Source organism: Equus caballus, chromosome 25 (genome assembly GCF_041296265.1).
Source record: "Equus caballus isolate H_3958 breed thoroughbred chromosome 25, TB-T2T, whole genome shotgun sequence".
In the NCBI taxonomy this organism is placed as follows: domain Eukaryota; kingdom Metazoa; phylum Chordata; class Mammalia; order Perissodactyla; family Equidae; genus Equus; species Equus caballus.
The window spans coordinates 36141677-36161704 of NC_091708.1; the positions used below are offsets into that span (position 1 = coordinate 36141677).

General features: G+C 36.7%; 1 protein-coding gene across 23 annotated transcripts in view; it reads right to left on the reverse strand.

Annotated features, from left to right (window-relative positions):
• The window catches only part of DENND1A (DENN domain containing 1A), a 514434-nt gene that overhangs the window by 360487 nt on the left and 133919 nt on the right, over positions 1-20028 (reverse strand). For 19 of the 23 annotated variants that reach the window (XM_070251752.1, XM_070251739.1, XM_070251750.1 and 16 more), the window contains one exon: positions 16745-16788. The exons of the other annotated variants lie outside the window; for them this stretch is intronic. Coding sequence is in view for 13 of the 19 variants with exons in the window: in XM_070251739.1 (XP_070107840.1) it covers positions 16745-16788 (44 nt within the window). In the remaining 6 variants the exon portion in view is untranslated. The remainder of the gene's footprint in view (positions 1-16744; positions 16789-20028) is intronic. 23 annotated transcript variants of the gene reach the window in all.

The following is a 20028-nucleotide window of genomic DNA, read 5'->3' on the forward strand; positions in this document are numbered from 1 at the left end:
CTGAAACATTCTAATTATTAAAATTTATACAGGAGAATTTTTAAAACCATGGGTGGTTATACTTTTCTTTTACCTTGTAAGAACTCTTTGTCTTATCTAATGATATGGTACCAAAAAATAGATTTAAATGTGTACTTCTGATAACATTTTTTAAATTCTATAATTCAGCCTTCAGATGATAGACCTTTTTACCCAGTATCTTGAAAGCCTATTCAGACACAATTGCATACCCACTTAATCAGCAATCATTGTTCTGGGATGCAGGACTTTGTTGTCAAGACAAGCACCAAAACCTTAAAAATTTTTTTTCAGAACTGGCATAAGAAAAAAGTGATCTTTGTCAGACAAGGACAAATTTATGCAAATCTTTTATAAACATTCACAAACATTTATTTAGCTTTTGAAATGTTGGCCTCATTTGAGAGCATGAAAATGAGGGGGAAGTAGGAAAACGCAAAGGACAGCTTAGAAGCTAGCACGCTACATAAATATTCAGAAGGAAGATTATAGGATTCATGTTAGGCTGTCTTAGGCTTCTCCAAAGTCCACACAGAATAGCAAAGAACAAAACTAACGAGAAGTACAGCAGATGTTAGACAATGCATCAGCCTCTTTTCCTCTCTCACTTGGCTATACTTGGACGCTTTTATATTTTCTTTCAATATGGTTAGGTCATTCAAGGATTCTCCTATAGACTCTGTATTGTGGCTACAGATCTATAAGCTGGAGGTCTGTCAGCCTTCCAAAAGTTTCCAATGAAAAGGCATTATGCAAATTCTACCTCTCTTACCCTCTTTCAGGGGGAAAAAAAGCCTCCAGTATGCAGTCATCGGAGTATTGGAAGCCCCAGCCTTCATTTCTGTATAGCTGTGTTTGCCTCAGGGCCACGCTGCTTGTTTTGACAGTGGATCCCCCTAGATAGTTGGGATTAGTCGAGCTTGTTTAGATAAACTTGAAATCAAGGCCTTCTCTAGGTAGACAGCTAGATGTAGCTACCGAGTTTCCAGCTGCCTCCTCCTTTCATCCCCAAACAACTGGAGATTCACAGTAGCTATCACAGCCACAGGCTATGTCACATACATAAGTACAAAATTAAAGGCTGCTAAAAGAAGCCTTTGTAAGTCTTAGTGCTAAAATAAGGAAACTGTACTGCTTGGTTTATACAAATTATTCCAGCACTACCAGTACAGAACTGAAATCATCAGTTAACAAGGCATATTAATCAAGGTTCCCAGCTTCTCTGGGTAGACAGGATCCTAGTTTGGTAATATACCTAACCTTCTGCTTCTTAGGCCCTGCATGAGAGTAATAGCTTAAAATGTTGAAAAGGAAATAATAGGCTTTATTTATCCAGTGGCAGGGGATGTCAGACACCATCAACAAGAACTGTGAGCAAGATATGAAAAGCAAAACGTAAACATCAAATTCGCTTTTGAGAGAGAATTATTTAGCAATTGATTAGACAGGGCCTCACCAAACAGTCACCTCCAATTACAGAACTGTTTCAAATCAACTTTTATTTCCCACAACTTGCAGATTCTGATACTACGCTACAGGAGGATTCAAGAACTGAGGAAATTTATACTCAGAACAGATCAATGACATCTCATGTCAAAGATAGAAAGCAGGTGGTATGAAACACTCTCAAAATAAGAAAAATTATACAAGTCAAATAGTTTTCTAAAACCTAATACTCAAGATTAATACTAATACCTTTTGCAATTAGAAAAAGTGTCTCTTCAAAAGGCCAGCAAAATGCAAAGAAAATAATTCAATTCCACATATACGTTTTATTTTACTTTACATACTTTGCTCCAACAGATTTCCCTGAGGCTGCCTGGGATAAACTAAACACAGCAATGGTACTGGAATAGGTTTAAACATATTCCAGAACTATTCTAGGAGATACCATAGTACAGAAGGGCTTCTACCCTCTGACCATACTGTCAAGTCACACAGGGCAGTTTTTTGATCAATCAGGTTCACATATCACAAATGAAAATGTGTTCTCAGTATCCAACAACTAAGTCTCTATTTAAAAAGAAAAGGTTTAAGACATGCAAGATACTCTAGAACCACAGTGATCAATTTGAAGTTTTCCTATGAAATTTTGGTTTACTTCAGCAAACCTTTTCTCTAAAGGGCCAGAGAGTCAAAATATTTTAGGCTTTGCAGGCCACTTACGGTCTCTGTCACAGCTTCTTCTTCTTTTTTAAAATAACTCTTCCAAAATGTAAAAGCCATCTTAGCTCAAAGGCCACACAAAAAGCAGCCCCAGACAGGATTTGGCCAGCTTGCTGTAGTTTGCCAACTCCTAATCTAGAGTGTCAAGGAGCTGGTCACACAACATAACCTGAACAAACCCACCAACACCCCAAAACTCAAAATTCCTGAAAGGTAAAATCACAATGCTAATCATGCTGGTTCTCTGGTGATCCAATACTTTATGCATGCTTATTGTTAAATAGCCAAATGTCTACTGCATAAAAATGTGCTCTTGTTTTGGAAATTATTTAAAATATAAAAAAAATACAAAGAGTTAAAAATAAAACATCCCCACCACTAAGAATTCACAACTGTTTTGTGGTATGAACTCTTCAGGGAAACAATTCCTTCTTATATAGTTCACTACTACAGGCAAGGTCCAGGGGTTTTCTTGACAGGTAAATGGATTCATACTGTCTGGATTGTTGAGAGTTCTTCAATTTGAGAGTTATTTTGTTTATAATATTTTAAAAAGCAGCATTAAAAGAAAAGCATTTTCTCATGCTTTACTCAGCACTCAAACACGTTATGTGCCCAACATTCTGCTAGGTGTGGAACACAGAAGGGCCTCTTCCTGCCTCATACTCAATTTATGACCCCTCTTTCAATTCCTTTCCCTTAATTGTGTTTCCCAGGATTTTATCTTCCTTCTTTTCTCTGCATCCTCCTCTATTAATAGTCTACTTACACTTTAATTTCAATTATCATCACTATGTAAATGACTCAAACTCAAGCCTTCATTCTAAACTACCTCTCCAGCACGAGGTCTCTATTCCAACTGCCTTTTGAACAGTTCTGTCTCACATCCCATAGGTACTTAAAGTTCAACATGTCAAAAATCCAGCTGCATTATCTAGGTTCCTCGTACATGGCTGCTTGCTACTATCTTTCACCCCATCAGAAGAAGAAAGGTTCTAAAACCACCACTAATACTTTCTGGGGGGGTAGATGATCCACTCATGTGACTTAGATTCAAGCATTTGCCATGGTATTGAATTTCAAAATCACTCTGTAAAGAAAAGCTTCTGATTCTTTAAAATCTTCGCAAGTGTTAATAAACAAGAAAGAGGATAAGGGAGCCCCCGAAATCAAGCATATTTCAAAGTCATCTTAGAAAAGAAAACTGATGTATTTCCTTAAGCAAGATAACAAACTTAGAACCAGACAATGTGCTAAAGGCCCTGTCTGCATGGAGCTTAGGATCTAGATGGAAAGACAGATGCTATGTAAATAAATACACGAATTCATAATTCGAATGTAACAAGAGCTATGAAAGAAAAGAAGAGTGCTCTAAAACAAATGACAAAAGCCTGAATTTAGATGGAAGGATCAAGAAAGGCATCTCAGGAAGTGACATTTTTGAGCTGAGATTTGAGGAATGAGGAATGAGATTGGAAGAGGGATAGGGAGTGAAAGGCCAAGAAAAGAAACAGTATGAGCAAGAGCCACTGAACAAGAGCCCTTGGTACATTCAAAGAACCAAAAGAAGCCTGGAATGTTGGAGCAGAGGAGGTGAGGGAGAGAGCGGCAGAAGATGAGGTTGAACAAGGTGGCAGGGGCCAAAACATGTGTGGCCTTACAGGGCATGCTCAGGAGTCTGGACTTTTATTCTGGTGCATGGGAAGTCACTGGGAGGGTTTGGATCCTTCTACATTCAGCTTGCCTGTCACTTTCCAACCCCTCCAGCTACCCCCAAGTCTTCCAGGCTCCAGGGGCATTCGGAAGCTATTCTCAGTGAGCTCCTCACCTCTCCTGGATTCCCACACCAATCCTGTTGCTATCATTCCTATCATCAGACTGACCATAATCTCAGGACCCTACATTCCACAGGAGGGAAAAGATACATACGTGGGTGTCTGTCAGGCTTCCGAGAAGGAAGAGAAACCTCACTCAGGAGCCTTAATGATAACCCAGGCAGTAAGGAGAGGGGTTGTAGTTAAAGAGAGCAACAAACGAACTGTAACAAATTTGAACAGGATCAGCTTGAATCTCTCTTCAGAACCTGCTCCCCAATATCTGGTATTTCTTCTGAGATCCCAAAGTCCATTTTACTGTATACAGAGAAAGCATGACTTTCTATTGCAGTAACTTGCTATATATCATTGCATCTAAGAAGCCTATAAGACTATTATTTTCCAGTACCATTGGGGAAAAAATGCTGCAAACGAAATGATATTCCATCAACTGTGAGATGCATCCCAATTTCAGAGATGTTAAAATATGAAAAAAATGGGCATGTTGGAATTGATTAAATATATTTACATGTCTGTCTTCTCCATAGACTGAGTTAAGAAAGGTGGGGATTACATCCATTGCCAATGTCTAGCCGAGTACCTAGCACAGAGAAAACATCCAGTGAATGATGGTGCTGAAAAATGACTGGACAATAGTCTGGAGATCCAGAAGAGAAAAATAATAGTATTAACTGAACCCTTACTATTGCAAGCACTGTGCAATCAGTCTACACGTCTTCTTATTTAATCCTCATAGGAAGCAGTGAGACCACATGGGTCAAAGGAGAATTGAATTTATCAGAGAATCAATAGGTTTTTTTCCTTCTTCTCCCAAAGCCTCCTAGTACATAACTGTGTATTCTAGTTGTGGGTCTCAATATTTATTCTTGATATACAAAATGAAGAGAAGAGAGAAAACTACTGAAGTTTGTATAAATGTAGTATTAGTCATTTCTGTCAAAGGTTTACCATTTATGCCTAATAACATAAGAATTATGTACATAATTTAAAGTATATAATTGATTTCTATAAGCTTCTTCTGATTCAGCCTTTATTCTGCTTCTCATATACCAACGGTCATCTGCTCTCTGGAGGGGGTTAAGTGACAAGTGGAGGGGGACTGACAAAGCAGCTAACGCGTGTCACATCCTGTGCTAGAAGTTTTACTCAATGATCCTACCAGTACTCTTATGTAGAGTAATCACCCTCTTATACATGAACTGAACCTTGAAAGCAGAGTAAGATGAGTTTCAGGTAGAATGGTGAACTAACTTGCCTAACTGGAAATAGGCAGTGAATGGAAAGGCTAAGATTCAAATCCAAGTTCATCTATCCCCAGAGCTCAAGCTCTTCCCACAGTCCTCGGCCTGCGGCTTTGTTGACTACAAATGAAATATTCAAGAGAGAGATTCTCGTTCTCAGTCCAATTTGATTAGGATTCTGTCTCCACAATTACAAACACTCATACAGCTAAAACTTTGCAGTGGTGGCCCTCCTCGCTGAATGCAGCTGAAGCCTCTCACCCACTTCACTTTCCAGTTGCAGCAGTGGAGTCAAAGATTTGTGTTGTTGTGTCAAAGGGTCTTAGGTTAGTATAACCTTATGTGCCAGCTTGCCCAGGACATCCTGGTTATGCTTGTTATCTTTGTGTAATCATGGTGTCCCCTTTCACTCTCAAGAGTGCATCCTGTATTGGATGCTATGGTCATCAGACTCTTAGAGAGAGGGAAAATCATGGCTTGTCTGGAGGGTATTGAAAGAACGAATAGTTGTTCTGCCTGCCTTATGACGGGAAATTCAGGAGTGGTGTTAGAAGAGTTAGTTTTCATCACTTGACTCCAGGCTTTTTATCCACATTAAGGACTTATCCACATTCTAGGACTTAATGCAATACCAGACATCATCAATTGCATGGAAGCAGCAAAATCTTCTCTTTGCTTCATTTTGCTCATGCTACTTCAGACAACATCTATTGAACTAGACTAATTCAGGTACTGAATATACATCATGGCCACTTCTCCTGCCAATTCTACAAAACTAGTATTACTTCCTTGTTTTACAGATGAAAAAAAATGAGGCTGAAAAAGTAAAGCCTTTGCCCAAAGTGACATTTCCAAAGCCAAATCGCATGTAACATGGGGATCCATGCCTCCTACTTTTCTTTGGGCTAAACATACAAAAAAAAAAACAAAATTTTTAGGGGAGATGCTATTTGTTGAGAAATAAGCGAGACATGAATAATGAAAAGTATTTTAGCTGCCATTAAATCTGTTTATTATAACAGATACATTTTAAAAATTCAGAAATACTTCTCAATTTACCAGGGCTTTAGATCTTCAGAAATGATAAGTATCTGGCAGTTGGAAGAGTTCTCTGATAAAAATAATGTTCTCTACAATTTACAGTTTAGACTTCTAAAACTAGATGTTACTAAAGAGGCACTGTGTTTGAAATACATTCAAATACCAGAATCTTAAATGCTTCTGGTTAAGCCTCTGCAGGGTAAGATGCAATTTAATAAACGTATGTTTTGATTTGTCCTACCCTTGTTCAAATTCTGAGCCCAAAGATCACAGTATGCACACTATTCAGTCTATTCTGATATATCAAATATTTGGACTACTAATATCCATGTGCAGTGTCAGGTCCTAGGAATGTGGACATGAAGCAGATATGTAAACAAGTGCAATAAAGTGTTTTAGGTTTTCTGATAGAAGCGTGGTTAAGGAAAAAGGAAGGTACTGTCAGGTACCCAGAGGGTGTGAAAGACTCCTTAGAGGTGGTGACATTTGAGTTGACTTTTGAAAGATGAGTCAGTATTTACTAGATAAGCAGGCTTGTCTAATAATTATAAGATAAGAATATTCCAGTGATAAAAGCAATATGAAACAATATTTTGCAAGGTTGCTATGTAAGTAAATGATCTTTGATAAGCTCAATTTTCTTTAAAAGACTACCTTTTCATCTCTTCCCACAACCCCCACCTGCTATACACACACACACATAGATTAGTCCATAGTCTACGCTTCATGTCATACCACATTTGAAATCTGAAGATGACCAAAGTTAGACAGTTTGAAATTATGGTAGCCAGAGGAATCTTAACTCTACTGCATATAAGTATTTAAAAAATGAAAGCTAACACAATAATACAAAGTACTATATGCAACCAAAAGGGATAATTTACAAGGACAGTGGGACCCATTACTAAATTTCTGAGGTTTTGAACATGGAAAGTCTCAATATAAAGATTTCACAACTGAAATAAATTAAAATAGTTATTTGAAACCCCTTCATCACCATTTAAAGAGTTTCCATATTTTCAGTATATTTTAAAACAAATATTCAGGAACTGTTTCTGATTATATCTCTTCATCTTTACTTGACAAAGTACTCTTTCTTACCTTTGTGACTTCTCTAAATTTTGCTCTGGAACAGTGTGGGCTTAGAAAGGAAAGGTTTTCTAGAATTCTTCCTAGAATCAGTCTGAAATTCTAGAGGCAAAAGTCATCACACACACAACCCTAATACCTGACAAAACAAAAGCACCAAAACCGAGCTACTGTGCTCCCTTAAATCTACCCCTAAAAATAGTAGGCAGTATATAATTATTGGTTATTATTAGATGCCAGGGATTATTCTGAGCACTCTACACATTTCAAATCTCTTAACGCTCACACCAATCCTACAAGGTCTTTACTATGATTATCTCTAGTTTACAGGTGAGGAAATGAAATCCCAAAGAGGTAAACCCCAGTAAATGACAGAGGTGGGATTCAAACCCAAGCAGTCAGGCTCCAAAGTCTGCTTTTAATCACCACTATCACGCGTCTGTGGTCTCCTTTCTGGAATCTGAACTCCTTAGCAATTATGTCTGTGTATTATATACTTCATACTCACAATTATTCACTGGCCCTTAATTTCTCCTAGCTGCTAAGAAGAGCCTTTAACACTGACTATAGTCACTCCTATACTTGAAGAGTTCACAGATTGACAGACAAGTAAACAATACAATGCAAGGAGTCAACGTTCCAAGTGCTCTCCAAGCACCAAGGATAGAGGGACTAATTCAGTCAGGGCAAGTTTCACAGAGGAAGTGATACAAGCAGGGAACTTAATGTTAATGAGAAGTGTAGTGGGGGGGAGGGTGGTTGAGGAAGGCATTTCAACCATAAAAATAGCTTGGTCAAAAATATAGAGGTGTGAGAAGCTGGGAATGGTGAGGCATTCTGTCTGGTTATAAAGGGAAGTCCTAGGAAACTAGGCTGGAGGTTGAATCAAGGTTAGACTGTGATGGGCCTTAAATCCAAGTTAAGAAATTTGGACTAGGTCTTGAAGGCACCAGGGAACTATCAAGAGTTTTGACTAAAGAGAAATGGTGTGATTTGATTTAGCTTTTAGAAAGATAATCTCTGGCCATCTTACAGAGGGTAGTGATTACAAAGTCATTGGGTTGTAGGCCATTAGGAAGAGTCCACAGGAGAAAAGCTGAGACTGTGAATGCAGAAGGAAATAGCAGAATAGGACAGATTAGAGAGCACTTTAGGAGGGATAATGAACAGAACTCGATGACTGCAGACTTGTAGGTGCATCCCAACGAGCAACAGGGACTGATTACACCAGGCTAAAGTTAAGATTTGGACTACAGCTCTCAAAAGCAGCCACAGCTCACTCAGCTATACCCATTGGGTAACTCACGAGAAACAAGACCATCCAATAGTATTCACAGATGTCTGAAATTTACTGGGGCTTTTTTGGAGCCAGAACAAAACCAGGAGAACACTTCTAATAAGAATGTATAAGTAAGGCTTGTGTAATTACCATTTCCTGGAGTCAGATTCAAGTAAGTAGCAGTATAATGTAGCTATATAGCTTGGCATGCTTTCAGAAAGAATAGCTCAAAAAGAATTTGTCTTTTTAATGAGTTCCTTCTACATAACTGTAACAGCTGGGGAGTGACCAAATTGGGAAGAAATCTTCAACTTAAAAGAAGAGCCTTAAGTCAGAAAAATGTATCAATTTTTCAATTGAGCTTAGCTAAATGTTTAAGGTTTTGAAATACAGTTTCATTAAGAAGCCAGTTCAACTCCATCTCATTCTTAAATTCACCGTCTTCTGGAAATGGGGGCAAAAAACTCAGGATATAGATATGACAGAACAGTACTTCTTATATACAAAGTGGTTTCTTCAGCAAACACTTTAAAAAGCAGCAACTTGACATTTGTCCAAGGCGATAAATTTGACTTTTTTTTTTTTTTTGTCTGGTTCTATTTTTGTGAGCTTGGTGAATGCAAGGCCCAAAGGACCACAAAGCCAAAGTCTCAATTCCAACTTGAAGAGTCTATGGCTTAGACAAGTCACTATAGAAAGACTGGCAGAATCTTTGTGGAATCAATGTCACATTTTATACAGACCAGGTATAAGAGCACAGGCGGAAATAAGAGGCAACAGGTGATAGACTATTTTTTTACCCATCCATGAGCCTATACTTGAAAAATATTTAAACAAGTCAATCATCAAGAGCAGGTCACTTTTAAACACATACAAAGAAGCAGATGTTTAATTTGGGATGCATTCATACATCTGCAATCTATCAATGAATCTTTTCGAAATCTGTAATATGGTCCATCAAAACGCTACATTTGGTGGCAACCATGGATACTGACATACTACTTGAAAAAAGCTGCTTGAGCAGGTTGCTTTGTTGCTATTATGTGAAACAGTCACCTTCCAGGTTTTCAGGTCTGAAGAGATTGAGAGTTTCTATCTGTGGATGAGAAAATTACGTTTCCACCTACAATCCCAGACTACCAAATTACTAAGAAACAAGGAAACTGACCTTTTCGAGCAAGAGGTTGGAAAACCCATGAATCTACAGTGACTTTCAGAAAAGCACACATTTAAAACAGACCTAAAAGATGATATTCTTGGGGCTGGCCCCGTGGCCGAGTGGTTAAGTTCGCGCGCTCCGCTGCAGGCGGCCCAGGGTTTCGTTGGTTCGAATCCTGGGCGCGGACATGGCACTGCTCATCAAACCACGCTGAGGCAGCATCCCACATGCCACAACTAGAAGGACCCACAACGAAGAATATACAACTATGTACCGGAGGGCTTTGGGGAGAAAAAGGAAAAAAGAAAAAAAGATGATATTCTTTAAGGGCAGCTGCAAGACATTCCACTTGGGTTTCTCTGTACCACTCTTGTTAACTTAACCAACTTGCATGGCTTCACAACACAAGGAACAAAAAATTGCAGGAATGAGATTACATAGTGGCACTACTACCCGAAGGTCCTAGTTTTCAGAGACATCCCCAATTTGTGGCCATGCCGTTTTTCTACAAAACATTTGGGACATGCATTACCCTTGTAGCCTACTAGACAGTGAGGTCCTTCAGGGTAGAGATGAAATCTTCTACTTCTCCCCTTCCTCTTTACCTGGTACAGTGCCTGGCTCACATTCTGCAGACACTCACTTATCAATCTCTCACTTAGTTAATGCACAAAATCAAATCTAGTCTCCTAGACAATTTATGCCACCAAAAACAGACTTGAGGAAAAAAATCAAAAAATGCAACCACTTATAAATTAGTCTTTTTAAGGCCAGGTTATGGAACCATTTTAAAGTGTGATCCATTTGACCCTTATATATATAAGTCCTTTGCATGAGGCTGAAATGAATTAACAAATTCTGTTCCATGGTATATGGTGTCATAAAAATTTTCCAGGACCAAACTTGATCTCACCATTTAAAGTGGATGAAATCTGAACAGACTGTATGAGCAGGCTGGAAGCATGAAGAAGAGAATGGGGAAAAAAGAAAGCTCAAAAATTTCCAAGAGAAATGGGATACACCTAGCTCTGATTCTATTTTTGTGAGCTCGGTGAATGCAAGGCCCAAAGAACCACAGAGCCAAAGTCTCAGTTGCAATTTGAAGATTCTATGGCTTAGACAAGTCACTACAGAAAGACTGGCAGAATCTTTGTGAAATCAATGTCACATTTTATACAGACCAGGTATACCGTTGCTTACATTTCTCTGATTAATAATAATGAGAAAATCAAATGTTATCATTTGTTTTACATTTTGTATAAATATTAAATGTGTGTCATATTATACAATGTTGGCACAATAAGCCTCTCTTTCATAGTAATGAAAAATTTAGGAGCTGTGGACTATATCTGTAATTTCCTTTTTTTTTTTTTTTTGAGGAAGATTAGCCCTGAGCTAACATCTGCTGCCAATCCTCTTCTTTTTTTTTTTTTTTTTTTTTGCTGAGGAAGACTGGTCCTGAGCTAACATCCATGCCCATCTTCCTCTATTTTATGTGCGACACCTGCCACAACATGGCCCGACAAGTGGTGCATAGGTCCACACCTAGGATCCGAACTGGCAAACCCCCGGCCGCCGAAGCAGAACGTGTACACTTGACCGTTGTGCCAGCCAGGCCAGCCCCTGTAATTTTCTTATTAGATAGTATTCTTCCAATGAATCAGGGCATGAACAAGTTTTGAAAAGAAATGCCTACTCTGGCTTATCAAGATTTGGAAGAAAATAAAGCGCAAGTTTTTATGCACAGGAGCTCACCAAAAGAATAAGGGAATCACTAACATACAAGTAGCAAGTCTTGATTAAATATTATCTGTTGTCTTTCTAATCAGAATCTTCCAATCTATTTACATAGGTTATACTGTGAATAACTGTGAGCTTAAGAAATGTTTTCTTTACAGCATACCTGAAACATGAACAGATGAAAACTCCACATTTAAGCAATTACATGCAACTCAGAAATGCCAATTTCCATCACAACTAGCCTAAGTTATGCAACGTATTTTTGTTCCTTTTTAGTATATGGGTGATGTATGTTTTTATAATTTGCTTAACTGCCTATTGTGAAATTTTTAAATCACATAGACCATATAAAACCATAAAAGAAAGGTACCTTTTTATTTTTCCCAATGTACCATGTTTCTACATTGCTTATAGAGCTTGTACAAGAAATACTGTTAGTTTCTATGTAAAGATTTCCATAAAATTTTTATAGTTTCTATAAATGCATAAAGATTGTTGGTTTCATTATAACCTCTATTTCAGTGCCAGTGGAAAGAAAAATTACCTGCAACTCTAAACAGCGATCTACATGTACAGAGGCAGGTAAGTGTGCTCAGACCTCTATTTAAAGAGCTCTAAGACACTTGCTATATTTCATCAAAATATAGATGAATGCACTGGAGAAGCAACTTCTAGCACACTCAACTCTAATCGCCACTCTTAGGACAAACAGGCTATAAAAAGTGCAATTGTGAGAACAAATTATTAATTCTGCCTGTTTTAGTACAAGAAGTAATTGTATTATAACTAACACATTTTAAAACGGTGTATGTAATGCCTTTTATACTTGACACATAACAAGGCTATTTATGGAAATCTTCTGAGAGGTTACTATATCTTTATTCCAAATTATCCCATACTACAAGTTATAATTACTAAAGGCTCATTTTTTTTATTCTGAAAAATCATACAATGTTTTGAAGCCAAATACGGGATTTTGATGAGAGTGATGACCATAGTTTGCTAAGATGTTAATTTCACTATCCTTCTCTCCCTTAATTCAATTAGTAGTCATTAAAACTGCACTAATCACAATGAGTAAAGTTTTACCAATTATTTCCATAATTATGAATGAATACCATAAACATAATAGAATAATTATAAATCTCTTAATTAACTACAAGGCTATTTCTAGCAGGGGAAGATATTGGTGTTTTGTTTTCTTATTTTTAATGCCAGATTAACAAATTGATATCTTTGAGAAACCATTTCTCAAAGAAGTGAAAAAAAATATTATTGTGATTCTGTTCTTCTTTAACAAAAATGTTCTATTGGACAGGCTTTATTAAGAGCCACATGATCTAAACTTACAGTAAGAGATTGAAAAGAATCTGCTTTAAGCTACCAAGACCAAAGTAACTGGAAAATTACATCTGTAATTTAATAAGCCTAACCCTAAAAAAAAAATCTTACACTACTTCATATTACCCTTATGAGAGATACCTTTTTAAAATTTCACAAGTAAGTTATTAGAAGATTTTCTTTTTAAATGCAGGATCCTTTTCAAGTCAGGATCCTACCAATGTTGATATTTTAGTATTTAAACCAGCTAAGCATTAAACAAAAGCAGATGAATAAATAATGTGAACTCTGAAAAGACCTTGCTTTTGCCTTTTTTGTTGTTTGTTTTCCTTTTTTAGAAAATATACGCATTGCACATCTTTCAGGAATTAACAAAGCCTATACTTTCAGGTTTAAAGATAGCAGGCTTACCAGATTTTAAATGAAATATTGAGTGCTACAGTGATTTAATGGTTTAAACCATAGATGTCATTGCGGTCTGAGGGTGTCACAGACAACTTAAGAAAGAAAGAAAAAAAACAGGGCACAGAGAAATCACTTTGTCAGTAATTACAATCAAGAGTCCTAAAATGTGGCTCAGGCTGCTCATTACTTCTTCCTTCTGTATCAAGACCCTTATTTACATTTCAGATTACATTTTTTATGAAACAGTAAGATCTATCAGAGCTGAGAGGACTGAAATAATGAGGGGAAAACATTTTAATAAAACGTGTTGGGTCTGCATTACTTCCGTGTCAGAAAGAAAGGCTACTTCTGTAGTGATGGATCATTTATTCTGCTTCTAAACGAGAAGCAAAAAGATGAAACTGATGAACTTTTACTGCCCATTTGTCTTTAGCAGACAATTAAGACAGAGAAGATCAAAATGGATTATCATACCACGCAGACAACTGGCCCAACAGTAATACATCTCCGGGACCACAGATTTGTAACTCTCTTTTATCCCTCCCCTTTCTTCTTACTTCTTTTTCCACTCTAAAGGCAGTGCTAGCTTTGTGGCTCAAGGAGAGCCAAAAGGCTGGTCATCATTATTCAGTCACAGATGTCAATCTAACCTCCCTTTTTTCTCAGTTTCTAAAGCAGTGAGCCACAATAATTTGTGACAGATTCTTTTACTGTAAGGTACAAAGAACACACAGAATAAAACATCTAGCAGCAGCAAGCGTCTCTGATCAAGTGTGCTGGTACATGGGAAATACACTATATGTAAAAACAAGCACTGGTAGTTTAGGCGAATAGGGAGAAAAACTGGGGGGAATTTGTGTGTGTGCGTGTGTAGTAATAAGTGCTATACTTTTTGGTGAACTATCTCAAGTATTCCTTACAGATAGCATCATAAATGATTTAATACTGGAAATGTTGTCTAGACAAAGTACATATTCAGCATTCAAGGCTTGTATGTAATAGACACATTTCTAAGAATTCCTTTACAATAGCACACCAAGGGGAAAGATAATTTGTTTTAATCCAACAAATGCTAAGAAGAAAAAACATAAAAAATCAGAATCTAAATGATAAAAAGATCAATAAAAAATATGCGGGTCTCATTTCCTTGACCAGTAGATCAACTCTCAAATACATTTCTTGGAATTTGGAGGTAACTTCTCCAAATACAAAGGAGATCTTTCATTCATCCTTCATTCTTGAGTTATACATGGTAAAGAATGGAAACCGTGTGTTAAGCAGGAAGAGATGCTAAATAAGGCAGTGATATACACACCCTCGTAAGTCTACATCTAGTCCATGAATATCATCCTCCAAATTTCAAAACTATATCACTGATGTAAACAAAGAAAACAAACACCCATCCTATGAGCACTTTAAAATAAAAGCAATCATTATTTTTTAGATTCCTACTGTAATTTTAAATTATTCAATTTAATGTATGAAATTATACAATTTCAATGTATGAAATACTTGTAAGATCATCCATTAACCAAAGTAAAGAGAACTAAGTTCATAACATAACACTATCTAGTCAGTAAAGTGGGCTCCATATGCAATGACAGAATTGATAATAATCTATATTTCTCTATATACACACATAGGTATGTGTAGGACCTGTATATATACACATATACTCTCCCAAACATACAGACACATATACTAAGAGAAATAAACATGGAAATAAACACCAAATTGCCACAGCAGTTATCTCTGAGCAGTAAAATTACAGATGATTTGTATTTTCTTTCTTTTCATTCTTTTTTTAAGTTTATTTTTGCTTTATCTATATTTCCTAAATTTTTTTGGTCATTAACATGCAAGTTTTTAAAGTCATACCCAAAAAATCAGGTTGCTCAAAAATTTTCAGATATAGTAAGAATCTATGTTTAAAGGAATAAACTCAGATGTTAAGTATGTTATTTTAAGTTTTCTCACACAAAATTTTTTCTCATTGGGTAATTCAGATCACGGGACCACAAAGGTTACATACCTAGACAACAAGATATTAAAAGATTGATTTTCTTAAGAGCTATGACCTCAAGTCTATTCTAAACAATATTTTAAGCTTTTCCACCCTTTAGACATTGTCTAGAGAAAAAAAAATAAAAAGGTCCTATAATCTTTGGATTGTATAGTTTAAATCCACAGGGCTCAATCTCACATCAATTTAAGGTAAGATAAAAATTCAACTCTCCCGTTGGAAGATGAAGCAAGCGGTAGAGTAAGAAGAGTAATATTTTTTAAAATCTCATCTAAAAGTCTTGAGATCACATAGAAAGCAAACCATATCAGTTCTCTTGGGTTCTTGTACAATAAAATCTCATTACAAAGCATCTCATTATACTGATTATCCAGTTATATTCCTGGTCACATTATGTCCCCATATTCATAAAGATGTATCAGATGCTTTGCCCTCTATCCAACAGGCCACACTGAAAGGTGTTACTACTGCTGTACTGGATGTTTCTATCTTGCTGTACTTATTTTCATTCAAGGACATTTTTTTAATAGACAAAATTAAACGGATGTACTTCAGAAACATGTTTTTATTGTGTACAATGTCCCACATATGAACAGCTTTATGAAGTTGTTTTATTCAGTGTAATCAGGATGCTTTTATTTCAAAACTGCTTTTAAAAAGTACCAAATTGCATATTTGAACTAAAAATGTAAGATGCCTCAAAAGTGCAAAACATCTCTAATATTTCTCGAGATAGAAACTGGAATCCAGAATGTATAACTTAGATCTAATTATAAAGAGTAGACCAACATCAGAACTTCAGCACTATTTTGTGAGTAAAATATTTCCTTCCACTTCATTCCATGCTTGCAGAATGCAGGAAATTTGAGATGGCAGGACCAAGTGGCCAACCTTAACTTTCACTACCATCATTAAAACCACCCTTACCCCAAACACCATTCCTGCATGTGTATCTTCTCCTTCAAGTACTATGATAACATAGTTTCATAATCTATTTCCAATTCCGGGAAATGTTATCAACTTTCCTCTTCCCTTCTTTTTTGTTACACTGGTTCTTGACGGCTTAAATAGCATTTAAAAAAAAAAAAAAAGTTCACAGGCAATCCAAAAAGGATTTCCTAATGAACGGAGGACTGGAGAATACCTAAAAGTAAAAAACAAAATTTGTAATAGATTTTCTTCCTTACTTTCTGTGCATTTTCCCCCTGAAGGTAACACCCTAAATCTAGCACCAATATTTTCAATCTTACTTCAATATGTTTTACTTTTTGTCTTGGGGTCCTAATTACTGTTTCTCTTCCCTTCTAAAAATTCATTTATCTCTTTCAGTAAAAAGAACAGTAATAATATGTTGAACAACTCTGAAATAAATTTTGTCATGTAAAAAATTAATTACGCATTCCGAACCTGGTCACTGTAGTCCTCCGGGAATTGCCTCTGCACCTCAGGATCTGTAAATAATTGACAGATAATATTAATTGGCTTTGGATTAGTGAGCAAGCAGAGGATCACACATTAATATTTGATCAGAAGATGATAGCAGCCCTGGCAGGGGATCCAAGGGGGGCAGCTGAGGCTGCTATGTTGATGAGCACAAGGAAGGACTAGGCAAGGCACTCCCATTACCCTCCTCCAGAAATATAAAAAAGAAAAATTTTGAAGACCTGATGCTACTGTTAACTTTAGACTATTACCTAATGCAAAAATCTTGCTGGCTGCAAATTGCCCTCAATATATTTTTCCAGAGAAAATGAGTCTTAGACCTGCTTGACTTTTCTTTTCTAATCAGGAGCCTTCTTTTCATAGTTACAGATGTGAGCTTGATAAACCACCTTTTTTTAAACACCAGTTTCAGACTGGTGGAGGGGAGAAGAATCCTTTCAAGGAACAAATGCAAAACATTTACTTTTTAAAAATAAAATATATCCTTCCCAAAATACTTATGAACTCTTAAAAATAAAGACAAAACTAGATAAAGTTTTCTTAAAGACAGAACCAAACAATACACGGCTAGCTTATCAGCATAAACAAAGTATCATATGAGATATTACGTTCTATCTAACATAATTAGACTTGCTCAGAAACTATAAAAATCCATAGGTGAAAATACCTTTCATGACCATCTGTTTAAAATGGAATTACTAAAGGGGTCACTTGATCCTTCAATCATAATTGCAAGGTAATCCAACGCCATCGTCTGAAAGTCAATACAGAAGTGTACTAATTAAAAGCTATTAGCACTCCATTTGCTATCGGCTAGGAAAACATTCAATCTTTTCTAATAAGAGGAAGATTTGGTTCCTCAGAGACGCATTAAGAGAAGTGATCAGAATAATATCTATCTGAGAAATCACATATCAATGCAAAAGGCTTATTTTATTTTACTTTTTTGAGAACGATTAGCCCTGAGCTAACATCTGCTGCCAATCCCCCTCTTTTTACTGAGGAAGACTGTCCCTGAGCTAACATCCGTGCCCACCTTCCTCTGCTTTACATGTGGGATGCCTACCACAGCATGGCTTGCCAAGCGGTGCTATGTCGGCACCCAGGCTCCCAGCTGGTGAACCCCAGGCTGTCGAAGCGGAACATGTGAACTTAACTGATGCGCCACCAGGCTGGCCCCTAAAAGGCTTATTTAAAAGCACAACATTTGAGGGTCCCCTCTCATCATGATCACAATATATATTACTCGCTTTTTATATCTATCTTTTAAAACACCAGTTTACTTCTCTGTAAAAGTGAATCCATGTAGAAGTTAAAAGCACCCAAATCACAACACAAAAATGCCAGTAATTGTTCTGCAGTGAAGAATCAAAAAGGGAGAAAACTAAGGGCCTATTCACATACTACATTTAAATGTTAGAAATACCAGTTTTCAAGTCATTACAGTTAACAGATGTTATTTTTCAAAACCCAAGACTAATAACAAAAGCAGGAATATTCAAAAGGTCATAGTAAAAGCAGAGCTTCCCAAAGTGGGTAGTGCAAAACAGTTGAAACTATCTGTAGATCTTTTCAGCTCTTGAGGTGTCTTCCGGTTGACTTAAAAATCAGGGATCAATTTCTTTCTTTACTCTCATCTTAAAATACTAGAAAAGACAAATGATGTGTTTAGACTGTGACTAGCAGAATTCTGGAGCAATCCCCCCCGGCAAGGATGCCCTGGTGGGCTAGATGAAGATGCTGTTGCTTCTCTCTGGCCTGAAGGGCTGAAATCACACAAGGACTTGCCCTCTTGAGACAAGAGGCCAGAGGGCGCTAATGGTGTGGCATGAAAAGCACTAGGTCTACAAGGAAGAATTAGCCAGCAGGATGCAAAGGGACATCCACATGCCCCACAAACCTCTAGAAGTGTGCTATCGGGGTGGGGGTCAGGGAGGACTAAAAAGGAAGGCCATGGCTGTAATTCCTAAAACATGCATAAATGACTTAGTCCAGAAAAAAACTGGTATTTTAGGATTTAAAACCAAAAAAAAAAAAAAGGAGAGAGAGATGTACTCTAAGCCACTGAGGGACACAGTAAAACAGAGATTGGGAAAGCCACAAAATAATCTAAGGCATTTTCTTTTTCTTCCAGTTGTCATGTGGTTAATACTTACTCTTCAACCAGAAAACTTCATAAAGAAATGACTCACATATAAACCTTTAATACCATGTCCTCTGTCTTGAGTAGTTTGTGTTTTGGGGAACCACAAAATACCAATGGAAATACAGATGGAATAAAACCAAAGACTTTATTTTTTATCACCATTTTGTAAGGGGATGAACATCAGAAACCAAAATTTGTGGTATATTCTTCAATTTAAAAAATAAGTTTCTTCTTTATAGGTGGGAGAAGGAAAGTTTCTAAATCTCTTTAACCAACTATATTAATAATTAACTTATTTTTAAAATGTATTTTATTCATATATACAACATAGTAGAATTGAAAAAAGAGAAGGAAAGATGGCTGAAAGAAAAATCAACCTATTTTCATACAATGAAGGTAAAGACGACCATGGAATACCAAGATAGGGGTCACTGAAATCATACTACCCTAAACACTGCCTCAATGGTAGGCAACATAATAAAGAACATCCACTAAATTCCTTCAACTGTCCTAAGACGAACCGTAGAGTGAGATTTCCAGATTTTAACAGAATCATGTTCCAAGATAATACATGGATTATTATTTACTATGATTCAAGTATAAAACTTTTGATTTCCTTTCTTTAAGGCCCTGAGGTTTACAAAAGCAAACTTCATGGGTCCTTAACACTCTCTAAAGCAATATTTTAAAAAAAAAGGCAGTGTTTTTTAAAACCAAAGCCCAACCTATAAAGTTCCATTCAATTAGCTCAAAGATCCTGTCTGATAGTTAATAAAACTATGCAAGCCATTTTGTAAAAATTAACACAAAAACTGAAAATAATTTGTTTGAATTTTCTTAAAATGTCTGTTTTGCACAGTAGGTTGAAATCATCTTTTTTCACATTGAGTTGATCATAATGCCATAATGTCACCAAAATATCGACATTGGAAACATCTGAGTTAAAAAGGTCCAAATACAATCTGCTTTTCTCAAGCAACACAACACCCGCCTTACTAACAGTTTCAGCATGGCACACGTACAAAACCTAGCACCCTGCAGTTAAGCAAACCGCCTTTAAATTTTCTGTCTGGCAGCAATCCACTTGCGTGTCTGTATGTTT